This window comes from Pollachius pollachius (assembly GCF_949987615.1).
Source record: "Pollachius pollachius genome assembly, chromosome: 3".
Classification (NCBI taxonomy): domain Eukaryota; kingdom Metazoa; phylum Chordata; class Actinopteri; order Gadiformes; family Gadidae; genus Pollachius; species Pollachius pollachius.
The window spans coordinates 4,401,640-4,415,717 of NC_136936.1; the positions used below are offsets into that span (position 1 = coordinate 4,401,640).

The window sequence follows — 14,078 nt, forward strand, 5'->3', positions numbered from 1 at the left end:
GCCTCTTTTGGGGCTCATGTGCAGGCAGCTTTGTACTATAGCCTTTGGTTTACCATCTGTATTGCTCCATAAAGATTATTCTGCCACGGTATTATTTATTCATTCTTCACTGCACTGTTCGAAAGCAATAATGAGCATGATGAACTGCAAAGGATCCCCTTTAAATAAAGGAATCTCTCGGGATGGTAAGAGAGCATGTCTTAGTTCCTTCATTAGTATTTCTGTGATTTCATTTTGATTCCTCATTAGGTCCAAAATGCCTTCACTCTGCTGTGGTCCTGAAAACATTATTCTCCTTGATACAGGCTGGTTAACCTGTTTGTCGTTCCTTTTGTGAGCTGTATGTGGCTGGCCACTAGGGGCAGGGTTGCTAGCAGACTGCAAGGGATGGTGTTTCATTAATTTTCCATCATTTTCCTCTTCATCATCTTCATGTTCATCATCGTCATCCTCCTACATATTAGCAGCAGACTCCTTTATGTGGAGGGACATCTGACATTGAGCAGCATGGGCAATTAAAGCTGCTTAATTGGCTTCTGCTTGCAGGCGAAGGGAGGGTGTAGATAAGTTAGTTCTCACAGATCTGCTGCTACCCACACCAACTGAAACCTTGTTCTCACTTTGCATTTGCTGTTGTAAATGTAGAGCTTCTTGTGTGGGTGTGACAATAACACTTGGAACCCTCTTCAACCAGTATTGGACTTTGACATAAAATCCTCCAAATTCTGTGCTCTTGGAATATGCCACTACTCATGATCTTTCACCTTTTCTTGTTCTTAGAGTAATGTTTGTACACAACAGTGAAGAAACTTGAAGTCTGCTGCAATTCTATTAAAGGCATCAAATTACTGGGTCACATGTTCTGCATTGCTGAAGTGTTGTAACAGTGGTTCAATAACTTTTCTTTCGTTTGTGAGCTGTCCAAGTTAAGCTTTTCTTGTCTTTTGTTTATTATCAAGTTCAGCTTCAAAGGCCTTCTCTGTGAGTTTCCCTTGTCTTTTCTCTTCAGCCACATTCAAATCTCCATTTCCTTCAGCTCTATTTGCATTCTTGTCAACACCCTTTACCTTTTAAATTCCAAAGTCTGACATATTGCAGCTTCTCTGTTTACACACAGAAGGGCTTCAATGTCCAATATTCAACTCAAATACAATAGAGTATTCTTTACTTATATATAACTCCAATCAAGATGAGATTAGTCTTTACTTATGTTAAACTCAAACCCAATCCAGATGAGAGTAGTCTTTTACTTTGGCTTGGTGCTAGCTACAGTAGTCTAGTTTCTTTTACTTGCCTCCAGTTTCCTTTGTCACTGCAACCACTTGGCCTGTTGAAGTTGACCGTAGTTTGTCTGGTAGGTTGTGTAGATTGCATAGTCAAAAAATCTAAAATTGTTGGGAGCACTGAAAGACTGTCTTCTCTGGCGTTCATTGTTCGTTTTGCACACCTGTATAAAATTACTGCCAAGATTATAAGGCCATTGTCGCTACCACTGGTCGACACCAGATGGTGGCATTCTTTATTCCTTTAAAGTAGTCTTAACCAAATAAAGTATAACGGCTCCAACACCTTGAGTGTCATGCAGATTGGATTGGATGCAAATGAGGGCCCGGATGAGTGACTCAAACTGGGACGACATGGATTAAGAACAATTGGTAATGGAATAGCGATGGCATGCCTCATGTACAGAATCTGACAAGGTGGATCATTTACTGGAAAGAGTGTCATTGAAGTCTTCAAACCTGCGTTGTGGAGTGCATCTTTTGTAGTCTTGCACTTGGATGCAAGTCTTACACATGCTAAAATATAGTGAATTTAACTGGGCGACCTGGAAGATGGGTCACTTTAACTTGGAAATATTCCAACTTGGGTCTTCTTCAAACTGAGGTTGTGCTCTTCAACTGAGGAGAAAAATAAACCCTTATGGGGCTTGATGATTCATGGAGAGGAACATTGACATGTGTTCAATAGTTATCTGTTGTAAGACCTTGGTTGTATTCTAGTCACTGAGGAGAAGAACACTTATGATCTTGCCCATGACATTTCTTCTTGGGTTATCTCGGTCACTGTCCTGAAAGATATTCCAGTTCATGTAGCGGATGTCACGACTGCCTTTTTAACTCTTGGTTTTGCTGATGGGCACGTTTAGAGAAATCAAAACTGTGTGTTTTGACATGAGAAGATGATCGAAGGATGACAGGATCTTCCGTCGTTCAACTCAAGGTGAGAGGATGTTATTTTCCTTATTGCGTTGTTGGTTCTTACTGGAATAGAAGGACTCCAGTCTAAAAGGTCTTTTGCATCCTTCAGGGGATGATAGATTGCATTAAGGTGAGCATTAAGGGGGAGGGACTTTCTTGGTGTGAGGCAGGAATGTGCTCAGTTGGTCTCAGTATGGCTGGCATTAGTCAAACAAAACATACTAGTACCGAAAACCAAAAGGGCACATTTCATATGCACACATTTTACATTTTGTATGCATGCATGTTCAGAAAACATGCTTGCAAACATTGCCTAATTTCTTCTTGCATTGTCCTGGAATTTTACTGACAGTTCTCGCTGCATACAGAACTGCAATTTATTTGCATGCACATTTTCGACCTGCGTAGATGCAGAGATCATCGAAGGCTGAACAACTTTTTACAGTGAAGGAATTTGGCATTTCTATTTTGCTGAATGCTGTATGGGTCCATAGATTTCCAACAGCCAGCACCTGAATATGGCTAAGTATAATTGTATTATTCTTACTAGTAAATATCTGTACTGCTAATGTTCTTTAGTACTATTAACACCTTGTGTAAAATCGAAATAGCGGAGCAGTAATTTCTTGCTGTAGAAATACATCCTACCGAATACATTTTGGAAACCATATTATGGTCAGTTAGAACCAATCTGAAAACAAGAAACAACTAAAATAATTTACCCAGGTCTCGCATGTTGCAGTAGTTTAGATTAAAGAACAGTAAGACTTAAAAGTACCTTTTATATTGTGTACTTTATGTCTTAATGTGTATGCTGCTGTGATACATTTTTTTAAATGGATGCTTTGTGTTTAGCAAGGCTAAGTTAGGAATTACCTTGAACTTGTACGATGGCACCAGGGTGGACCTGTACGGTGGTACCAGCACCAAAGGCTGGGGAAGCTGGGGATCAAAGGGTCACCTGTAACGGGGGGCTTAGGCAGAACCCAAGTGCACAGACAGACGACAGTTGTAGGACAGTTTCAAGGATTTATTCTGCTACAGGATCGGGCAGACAGACCGACAGGGACTCGACGTCGGGCGGGAGGTCTGGCAGGTGAAGGGTTGATAACAGGAAGTCAGGCTGGTGGATCAGGAGACAGGGACAGAGAAGCAGACAGACCGACAGGGACTGGATGGCAGACAGGAGGTCAGACAGGCGAAGGGTTCTTTAACAGGCAGAGTGGAGTAGACAAAGTCAATCGGGAGTTGCGGGAAAGCTCTGAATGAAACAAGAGACGATCTGGCAAGGACTGAGTGAAAGGAGAGGAATGTTTATAGGGGGAGCACAGGTGAAGGTGGTTGGGTTAATTAGGGGGGATCAGGGTGGCAGGCAGGTGAATGGGAAAACCAGGGGCGGACCATGACAGTCACCATCACCAAGCTTATCTGAACGCCTTAATTTCCTTTATAGGTCTGACTAGTTAATGTAGAGGTCGATTTTTCAGGTATTTTAATCCTGAAATCTTTCCAATGCTATGTTTTGAGGGTATTCATATTTGGGTCTATTCATGGGTATGCACAATTTATTTTTGTTATTGCTGCTTCAACTATAGTTTATGCATTCCTCAATAATGTAAATTGAGCTATGTCATGGCTTAGCAGGGTTGGGTACCGCTCACATTCGCTACCAGTTCCCAATGGTACTTTTTCTTCAATACTTTCCTCTGTTATAACTCAAATGTAATCCATTCATGTAAGACCAGAGGTGAACTACACAATTAATAGCTGTCTAGATGGGGAGGAGCCAATGTGTCTAAACATGATAGTGGCATGTCGTGTTTTAACTCTTTAGGTCCAGCAGAGGGTGGGGAAGTGCTGTACGAATATAGTTTGAAAAAACAATATAAATACTGTAAAAGTTTTAAGTAGCGGATTTAATAAATGAATGGATTAGTATGACAGATTAACAAAAGGAATGTTCTTTCAGATCTAGGATTTCTTCTATAGTTAATATTTAGTTGGACCCATACAGTCAATGGGTTGTCCTGAATTAACATTGTGAGGTACAGTAGACATTTATGTAAATGTGTCAGCTCGTTGCCATATAATGACAATGGACTGAAGGTTAAAGTTGACTAGGATGGATATTGGGTCCGGTTTTTCTATCCATCTATTGAATCATAAAATGCATAAAATGCATAAAATGCAGTTGCTTTAAAAACAAGAGGACACACCGCATGGCTATCGTATGATCCACAGTTCTGTCATGGTTTTATCAAACATTACAGTATCTGCAGTCCTAATATATCTTTAGTAATACACAGCATACATTGAACCTGAGATCCTTAAACAGGCCTAGGGTAACCAAAATACAAAGTAAGTTGCCAAATTAGGACATTTGAATTTAATGCTTAAATTTTCAGCAATTTGGAGAACAATCAAAAGGGAATGAAGATGGGAATTTAGCCCTGGTCACATCGCTGGTGCTGTTAAGATGGCCTGATTCAGAAAAGTTGCAATCAGTCCATAATAACCTGTCATCACAACTACATTGGTGTGCTTAACCAATTGCGTTATAATATCAGGGCTCTTTGAAAAAAGTTAATTGTATGATTTAGTTTTTACCTCTACCCATAATAGCTTTTTTGGTATTTTTCTCAGGTTTAAGCAAAATGATATAACACTTTGGGCAAAACAGTGCCGCCAACAGCCCAAAACTAGAAGCGAGAATGGCAAATACCTCTACAGCATCTGCATATTTTCCAGGGGAGTTAATATAGGCTGGGATAAAGGCTATCCAAACAGCACAGAAGACAAGCATGCTGAAGGTGATAAACTTGGCCTCATTGAAGTTATCTGGTAGATTCCGTGCTAAGAATGCAAGCAAGAAGCTGAGAATAGCCAGTAAGCCAATATATCCTAGCAATAATCCGAATCCAATTGTGGACCCTACAAGACACTCAACAATTATCTTGTCATTGTGATACTGTGTGTTTTTATGAGGAATAGGTGAGGAAGACACAAGCCAGGTTGTACAAATTGCTGCTTGGATTAATGTCAGAAATACAATAGTCCCTCTCTGTTGCATTGCCCCAAACCACTTTAGACTACTACCACCACCTGGTTTGGAGGCCTTGAATACCGCCAGAACTACCATGGTCTTTACCAGGATACATGAGACGCATAGAACAAAGCTGATCCCAAATGCTGCATGCCTCAACTGACAAGTCCACAGCCTTGGCTGACCAATGAAAAGCAATGAGCACAAGAAGCACAGTTTGAGTGACAGCAGAATGAGGAAGCTAAGCTCGGAGTTGTTGGCCCTAACCACTGGGGTGGTACGATGATAGGTGAAGACTCCAATAACAATAATGCATAAAAGTGTTCCAGATAATGAAGCAGTGGTCAAGGAGATGCCCAGTGGTTCCAAGTAGGAAAGAAATTCAATGCTTTTGGGAACACAGTGATCACGTTGTGAGTTGGACCAAAAATCCTCTGGACAGCTGGTACATTCTGTTGAATCTGACAAACAATTGCAAGGTTCTATCAGGTATATATTACGTAATAATATATTCGTCTCTGTCTGTCACTTTCTGTCGGTCTCAATATGCATGCAATGTATTAAAAACAAACCTGTCTCATTGCTAATTTTTCCTTCTGAGCAAGGGATGCAGTCGAAGCAGCAGACAGGTTCATCCTTCCTCCTGGCCATGCGGGTGCCAGGGGGACAGCTCTCACTACACACCGATTTCGGCGGCTAAGGGGAGATACGTTTATTGGATTAATACTATTTCAAAGTAATATGATGGAGAAAGCATAATTATCTGACCAAATGTAAGCAAACCTTTTTAGATTCAAAATTCCAAAAGATTTTGTCTTCATCAAGGATGAGATCATCGACTTTCGATGCTAATTCTTTGACTTCTCCTACATTTTGAACCTCTGTGACTCTCTCTGGCAGCCACATCCAGTTCATCACATCATAGATTGGTAAAGCATCCCCATTTTCATTAAAGGACACTTGATCACCAAATTGTGTAGTGAAATTCACCATTTGCAAGTAATGTACAAGCTATGAGGTAAGAGAACAAAGAGTGATACACAGAGGATAATCATACTCTTTGCAAACTGGAAACCATGGTATATAATTGACTTCTTAATCTTTCAACATCTGGAAATAACTTTTTTCTAAAGTAACATTTATTAAAGATAATTTAATCTTTCAAAAATGTACTTAAGTTATGTTTAATGAAAGTGGAAGTGGAACTCTGACCTGCCATGCTTCTAGACTTTGTAAACTGGCACAGCTTTGATCTTTGAATGGACCATTCCCTGGAACACATTGCAGCATGTCCTGTAGGGCATGTGCAAGGGCATATACTGCCTTGTACACATTATACTCTGGCCTGAGGTTAGACATATCAAAGAATTCATTTTTTATATTCCTTAGAACCTCATTCCCTGTACATTGTCTTTCCTGTGTTGGGTTTTCCACCTCCAATCCAGCAGATACAAACCTACAATGAAATATATTCTCCCAAAACTGCTTCACCTAATGAATGGGGAATCAAATCAAACATAAATAGCATTTAGATCACATATAAGAGTCTCGTAGGAATACATAAGAGTATTCCTACGAGATATATTAAAGACAGTGTGCAAAACTTGAGATTCTGAATCAGTCTGTAAGAAGAAACCCGCACTAAGTTGTTGTCCTGGCTGCTGAGTGTTTCATTGTCAGGGTGTATTCTCATCAGGAAGTCCTTGAGTCCTGGTATCTCCCCCCGGCGGATGGCAATGCCAAGAGCTCCCGCAAGAAAGGGCATATAGCTTGGGGTCTGTAACACAGTGGCTGCAGTCCATGCTTCGCTGGCGATCCACTGCAGGCCTGTAACATTCTGCTTTACCACCTGAGGAGTCAAGTGTGTTATTCAAATGGTCAATTAAAATAATGAATATATTTCATGCTTTTTTACTGTAATATATCTGAATAGGACCACAGTAAAAAATATCCAAATAGGCTTCCACATTGTGTCATTCCATAATCAATTGAATCACTACTTCATAATGCCATGAGCACAAATTAACGTTGGGCTTGATCTTACAAATTATTTAAGCGGAATCATATTTTGGAATATCTTAAACCCTAACCTCTTGCATGAGATTAAGCATGTGGGTCTCATGTGCAAAGACTATAACCACACGGCTGGATGAGTTCCGCATAATGCCAACTATCCTTTCGTATTCAGTTCGGTAATTCTTCCTTGGCAGAGTCTCCAGATAAGCCAGACAGCCTCTTCCAGACTGGGCCATGTCTGACTGTAAGTATCGGGCAGCGTGGAGGCCATAGTCATCATCACTGATCAACATTCCAACCCAGGTCCAGCCAAACCGCCTCAGAATCTGGAGCATAGCTCGCACCTGGTTGGACAAAAACAATCTGAAATGGATTATGTAACATATTCCTGCATGTTTCTAATTAAAATATGAACAAGGTTCTTGACTTATGTATGAAGATGATATTGTTATTGTTTTAATGGAATCGCTTTACCTGAAATGCATCACTTGGAATAGTTCTAAAGAATGATGGGAAACGCTTCCTGTCACTCAAACAGGAACATGTGGCAAAATAACTCACCTGTCGAAGGCAAAGATGATTAGAATTGTATATCTGCATCTTTTTGTTATTGCAACTCATGCACCATACACATAAGGATTAATTTGACTGGTGTAATGGTGAGAAACCTACCAAAGGTAGATTGTACAGGCTTACGATGCTAGAAATGGCAATAGTACGTGTCGAGGAGGAATCTCCCACAATTCCTAGCAAAGGCGGCTTCCCGAAACAGCTCTCATTTAATTGCAACGGCTCTCCTCTGCCACTGGTCATAGACAGAGCTGCACGGAATGAGATCCCTAGTTTGACACAGCTATCATATAGACTGTATCCCAATGATATATTAGGTAGCAGTTTGGAGTTTCTGTTAATTTCATCAACAGCAAAGGCCATGGTCTGGGCCTGTCTGAACCCTAAAACATCAAAGCTGTAAAATAGACAAGTTAACAAGATAACAATAATTATTGATTATAAGTGTGTCAATTTTTTCTAAATATATCTTGATCAAAGCAATCATTGACATACTCACCCATTGCAGATGGGGTCCTTTGGTTCTGAAGTAAAGGATAGTTCAGAAAATGTTGTGTAAAAGTTGATCCCAAATAACCCTCCTAGAATAACATCACCAAACTTGTGCATTCCATTCAGATTAAATTGTCTCTGTAATATGCAAGAAAAGGGACCTGTTGAAGACATTTGGGAGGAGAAAGAGAACAAAAATAAAAATACACATATAAGCAAGTGTGATTCCTTATGGGCTCTCATAACTGCCCTCTAATATGCTCCCCTACTCTTTTAATGTTGTTTTCTCAAACACTTGATTTTATAAACGGTGTAACCCCTTTGCGATTTGACCTCATTATTTAATATCATACCCATCTCCTATCACGACTGGCCAGACATTTTAGGGGTGGAACTTGAATTGCATTATACCAGTGCCATTCAACATACAGATGAAATATTTTAATATTAGAGGCTTTGTGAAATCTAGTTGTTTCAATTTGTATTATAAAATAAATCCCCTTTGAATTGTTTTTGAACTGAAGTCAGAAACCCTTCATTTAAGCAATGACCACTAGATGGTAGTATCAAACTGATTATGTGTCATCCCTTTTCGGCTAACATGTTCAGCTCTTGTTATTGTGCACCGAGCGAGTAACTAACAGGGTGTGGATCTATATATGTGATTATAGGCTGTACAGGGGGTTAGACGGCTCCAGTATTTCAGTATCTATGTGCACTCATTCATTCCCTGTATTGCCTCCTGATTAAACCTTTCCGTCTCAAACATATTATTTTTAAACTGCACATACTTATCGATGGTCATCAACATGTATCCTGAGATATTTCCACTAGATGGGTGTATTACAAACTTAATGGTGGTGTAATTTATTTTGCTTTGCACTCCTATGTTCATGATCAGCCTGGTCATGACCTTTGCCCTTTTAGTCCTCCTTTCTTATCCAGCAAGATATACAGCCCTGTCTTGTTTATATTTTTTTTATGCAATCTACCTTGATAGGTAATAGGTAAAACAATGAAGGGTAAAAACAATGTTAAACCCTATTCACCTAACAATTCTCCAAAATAAACAAGGTTTATATTCAAGTCATCAGTTATAACAATAATAATTGGAACACGGTTTGACCTTGTCTAATTTTAAACGTAAGCAGCAGACTATAATTATTTTAAACTAGGAAATAAGGAGTAACTGGTTTCCTTTCATCCACCTAGATGTAAGCAACCTGGTTTATGTAAATACTACTCTAAAACGGCCCTGAGTGCCATGCAAATATATTGGACAAACAACGTCACTGTAATCTCCTCAATAGTAATAATAATGAATTTTCATGCGTCTTTGTTTTGTTTGTTGAAATGCACATCATTTTTCTAAACCAGACTGTTTGCTTGCGATTGGAAGTGGAGAATACTAATACAATAATAGGGAGGATTCAAGACGGTGAACAAATAAGCACTGAAGCAGTAAATGACGTATATACTCTTAGAGAGGCACAGCATCTATTAGAAAGTCTATATAAACTGTTGTAACACGGAGAGCTGCCTGATCCACAACACATATTGGGTCATTCTAAGAATGACCAGTTTTACCATTACTTCTGGGCCAACCCTTTTTCTGGGTTTGGTTGTGCTCTGTCTTGCTCTTGCTTTGCATGAGTCTGCAGTTGGCCATCTACAGAGAACTGGCTTTACAGGGCCTGAAAATGGTGGTAAGGTTGGGATTGGGGATTTTTCTGATACAGGGAATTCTATTAATTCTGTTAAATGTATGCTTCGAGGCACTCCTCGACCCCCTGTATTCACACTGGACGGTGACTACCTAATAGGAGGTGCCTTTTCGATACATTACTACATGAAAACAGTGAAGCATAACTACACCAGCCTACCAGAGCCCATAGAATGTACAGGGAGGTGAGTTAGAGGACAAAGATCTGTGGTCAAGAAAATTGTATTGCAGATATATACATTATCTATTATAGATATTATTAACCATACAAAGCACAATTTATTTAGTGCCATTAAAGTTATTTTGAATTAATTAAAATATATAACATTAGCTGTTCGATTTCTATGTGTCTGTCTGCAGCATGGATACCCGAGAACTGCGCATTTCTCGGGCTATGGCCTTTGCCATTGACGAGATTAACAAAAGCTCTGGCATTCTGCCAGGCATTACACTCGGCTACCAAATCCACGACACTTGTGCCTCAGTTCCATTGACGGTCCAGGTGGCATTCCAGTTTACCAATCTCCCTCAGCTGTTGTCTGACAACAGTAAAGTGTGTTCACAAACTGGAAGCGTGCTGGCTATTATTGGTGATTCTGGATCCACACAGTGCATCAGCATTTCACGCATTGTCGCGCCATTTGACATCCCCTTAGTAGGCTGTATATTTTATTCTGCATAATTGTGTAATCTTTATTTCAGGGCCTAGAGTAAAAACAAATCATGTGTAATGTTTATTTATTTTTCTTAGGTCAGTCACTTTGCTACATGCGCTTGTTTGTCTGAAAAGACTCAATTCCCAACATTTTTTAGAACCATCCCAAGTGACCAGTTCCAGGCCGATGCTCTTGCAAAACTTGTGAAATATTTTGGTTGGACTTGGATTGGAACTGTCCACTCTAACTCAGACTATGGCAACAATGGTATGGCGTCCTTTCTACGAGCAGCGCACAAAGAGGGTATATGTGTGGAATACTCTGAATCATTCAATCGAAATGATCCAGCAAGCAAAATTCAACAAGTTGCTGACGTTATCCGCAGGTTTATACTTTTTTTTACTATTAATATATTCAGAATATTAAGGTGAATGTCAATTTGGCAACTGTAATGTTCATAAGACGCTACAATTTAATAAAACAATTATGACATTTCTACAGGTCCACAGCCATGGTTGTCGTATTGTTTACAGCCACAGGTGATTTGAAGTTTCTACTGGAGGAGCTGACTCGAAATCCCTCTCCTCCTCGCCAGTGGATTGGCAGTGAGGCCTGGGTAACCGATCCGGAAGTTCAGAGTTTCAGGATTTGTGCAGGAGCCATTGGATTTGCTATTCCACAATCTGTCATACCAGGTTTTAGAGAATACATTATGGATCTTTCTCCTGCTAAAGTGGCTGCTTCCCAATTGCTTACCAAGTTCTGGGAGGGTGCATTCAACTGCAAGCTAAAAAAACGTGAGAAATAGACTTCCTAACAGAATCCTTCATTTCTATATATATAATTAATACAAACCAAGTAATACATGGAGTAAAAGTAAATGTTAGCATAATGTTGTTTTTTTCATTATTAAAGCTTTAATGTGTACCATTTCAACAAGCTTGTAGCTTAAAATGAATTGAAAACATTTGTATTCAATGCTGATCTATAGTGATATCAATTATATCCATAAAATCGCATCCTATAATGGATGAATTCAACAAAATGCAAATCCTGGCCACCCCTTGCCCAAACCTCTCACACTCACGTCACCCAGAAAAGGTACCCTGGTCGGCTACTAACTGGGAGGGCCTGAATCTTACTCATAGTTCCCCTAATACTACCTAATCTACCTTATCTACCTAATTCTATCGATTGAAAGAAGAATACTTTCAATGTCTTTTATTGTTTTTATTGTCACAACACATTGTCCCGTTTCTCTGTTTCTAGAAGCTGGCTTAGTGGAAAAAGTGTGTGATGGAACTGAAGATCTACAGAAGCTCCAAAACCCATACACTGATACTTCTCAGCTCAGAATCACAAACATGGTTTACAAATCTGTTTATGCAATAGCACACGCTGTACACAATATTGTGTGTAAGAAGATAAACTCCACAGTACAATGTGACCGATTTATCAAAATAGAGCCAATGCAGGTCATTATCATTCATATCGTACCTTGACAATTGAAAATGAAACAATTTACCATTGATACACACTTTACTCACAAAACATTGTTTTGCTTAATATGTTCATCTGAACAGGTCCTTGATCAGTTGAAAATGGTGAATTTCTCTCGTAATGGTTACCACGTCTCTTTTGATAACAATGGTGACCCTGTGGCTTTTTATGAGCTGATTAACTGGCAACAAAAAAGAAAAGGGGATCTTGAGTTTGTAACAGTGGGACACTACGATGAATCTCTTTCTCCTGGACAGAAGTTTACTATAAAAAGGGGAATCCATTGGGCAGACAGTAGCACACAGGCAGGGAGAAGTATACTTTGAATCCTTTGAACTTTTAACTTTTTTAAAACCGACAATGGGTATTTAACTGTTTGTGTGCATCAGGTGCCTGTATCCGTATGCAGTGACAGCTGTCCACCAGGAACACGCAAGGTTCTGCAGAAGGGGAAGCCAGTTTGCTGCTATGACTGTGTACCATGTGCTGAAGGAGGAATAAGCAATACTTCAGGTATAAGCAATAGTATTAATCCTAATGTCAACTATAGACATACTGCAAAACCTTCCGTAATTATATATTTCTCTTTCTTAGATTCATCTGACTGCTTGTCTTGTCACAAGGAGTTCTGGCCTAATGCAGAGAAGACCTTATGCCTTCCTAAGCCTGTTGAGTTTCTTTCTTTTCATGAGGTTTTGGGAATCATCTTGACATCATTTTCAGTTGGAGGAGCCTGTTTAACCATTGTTACAGCCATAGTTTTCTTCCATCACAGGTGTACTCCAATAGTTAGGGCCAACAACTCTGAACTGAGCTTTCTTTTGCTCTTCTCCTTGACTTTGTGTTTCTTGTGTTCTCTTACATTCATTGGTCGTCCCTCGGACTGGTCCTGTATGCTTCGCCACACAGCCTTTGGGATAACATTTGTCCTCTGTATTTCTTGTGTTCTGGGAAAGACTATAGTTGTGTTAATGGCATTTAAAGCCACACTGCCAGGTAACAACATTGCTAAATGGTTTGGCCCTACACAGCAGAGAATGACTGTGGTATCCTTTACATTTGTTCAAGTCTTGATATGCATTATTTGGTTGGTTCTTAGGCCTCCTTTCTCTATTAAAAACCTGACCACCTACAATGAGAAAATCATTCTAGAATGTGCATTAGGCTCAGCGATCGGTTTCTGGGCTGTGCTTGGGTACATCGGACTCCTTGCTGTATTTTGTTTTGTTTTAGCTGTTCTGGCCCGAAAACTACCTGACAATTTTAATGAAGCTAAGCTTATTACATTTAGTATGCTTATATTCTGTGCTGTTTGGATCGCTTTTATCCCAGCTTATATCAGTTCCCCTGGAAAGTTTACTGTAGCTGTCGAGATCTTTGCCATATTGTCCTCTAGTTTTGGGTTGATTTTCTGTATATTTGTTCCAAAATGTTTTATCATTTTGTTTAGACCAGAGAAAAACACCAAGAAAAATGTAATGGGTAAAAAATAACTGGTTGATTTTCATTATTGATTAATTAACAAGCCTTTGTTAATTAATCAAGAAAATAAACAAGAAAGAATGCAAACTTAATAATATAACTAAAAAGTTTTATTATTTTGATCCTTTTGGTATTATAGGCATATTTCTGTTCTTGGTTATGTTACGTTTACATTTAGAAGGCATTAATAAAGCTTTATTTCTGTCATTGCTTGTTGAATAGATAACATAAGCAAGTTGGAATTTCAGTGTATTGTACGAATACATCAATTTCAATTAAAGATTGGGTCTGCCATTCATTAATGCCTAAAATGTTCAAAGTCCTAATTGCAACATTTGTTGTAATTGGAAGCATTCTATTATTGCACGTAATTTCTAAGCTATTGATACCCATGT

The 14,078-nt window shown here is 39.3% G+C and overlaps 2 protein-coding genes across 2 annotated transcripts; one reads left to right on the forward strand and one right to left on the reverse strand.

Moving 5' to 3' along the window:
• Positions 1 to 4,797: 4,797 nt before the first annotated feature.
• On the reverse strand, positions 4,798 to 8,679 carry LOC307073164 (extracellular calcium-sensing receptor-like; the record flags this gene model as incomplete). Its single annotated transcript, XM_079732866.1, has 10 exons — positions 4,798 to 5,705; positions 5,817 to 5,940; positions 6,028 to 6,255; positions 6,457 to 6,735; positions 6,887 to 7,093; positions 7,335 to 7,604; positions 7,735 to 7,821; positions 7,933 to 8,227; positions 8,330 to 8,483; positions 8,676 to 8,679. 10 exons carry the CDS (start codon positions 8,677 to 8,679, stop codon positions 4,798 to 4,800), a joined length of 2,556 nt encoding a protein of 851 aa, XP_079588992.1.
• A 1,727-nt stretch (positions 8,680 to 10,406) lies between these two features.
• LOC307072696 (extracellular calcium-sensing receptor-like) lies at positions 10,407 to 13,694 on the forward strand (the record flags this gene model as incomplete). The annotated part of the gene is made up of 7 exons (XM_079732110.1): positions 10,407 to 10,700; positions 10,797 to 11,086; positions 11,203 to 11,498; positions 11,971 to 12,176; positions 12,285 to 12,506; positions 12,591 to 12,714; positions 12,796 to 13,694. 7 exons carry the CDS (start codon positions 10,407 to 10,409, stop codon positions 13,692 to 13,694), a joined length of 2,331 nt encoding a protein of 776 aa, XP_079588236.1.
• Positions 13,695 to 14,078: the final 384 nt, after the last annotated feature.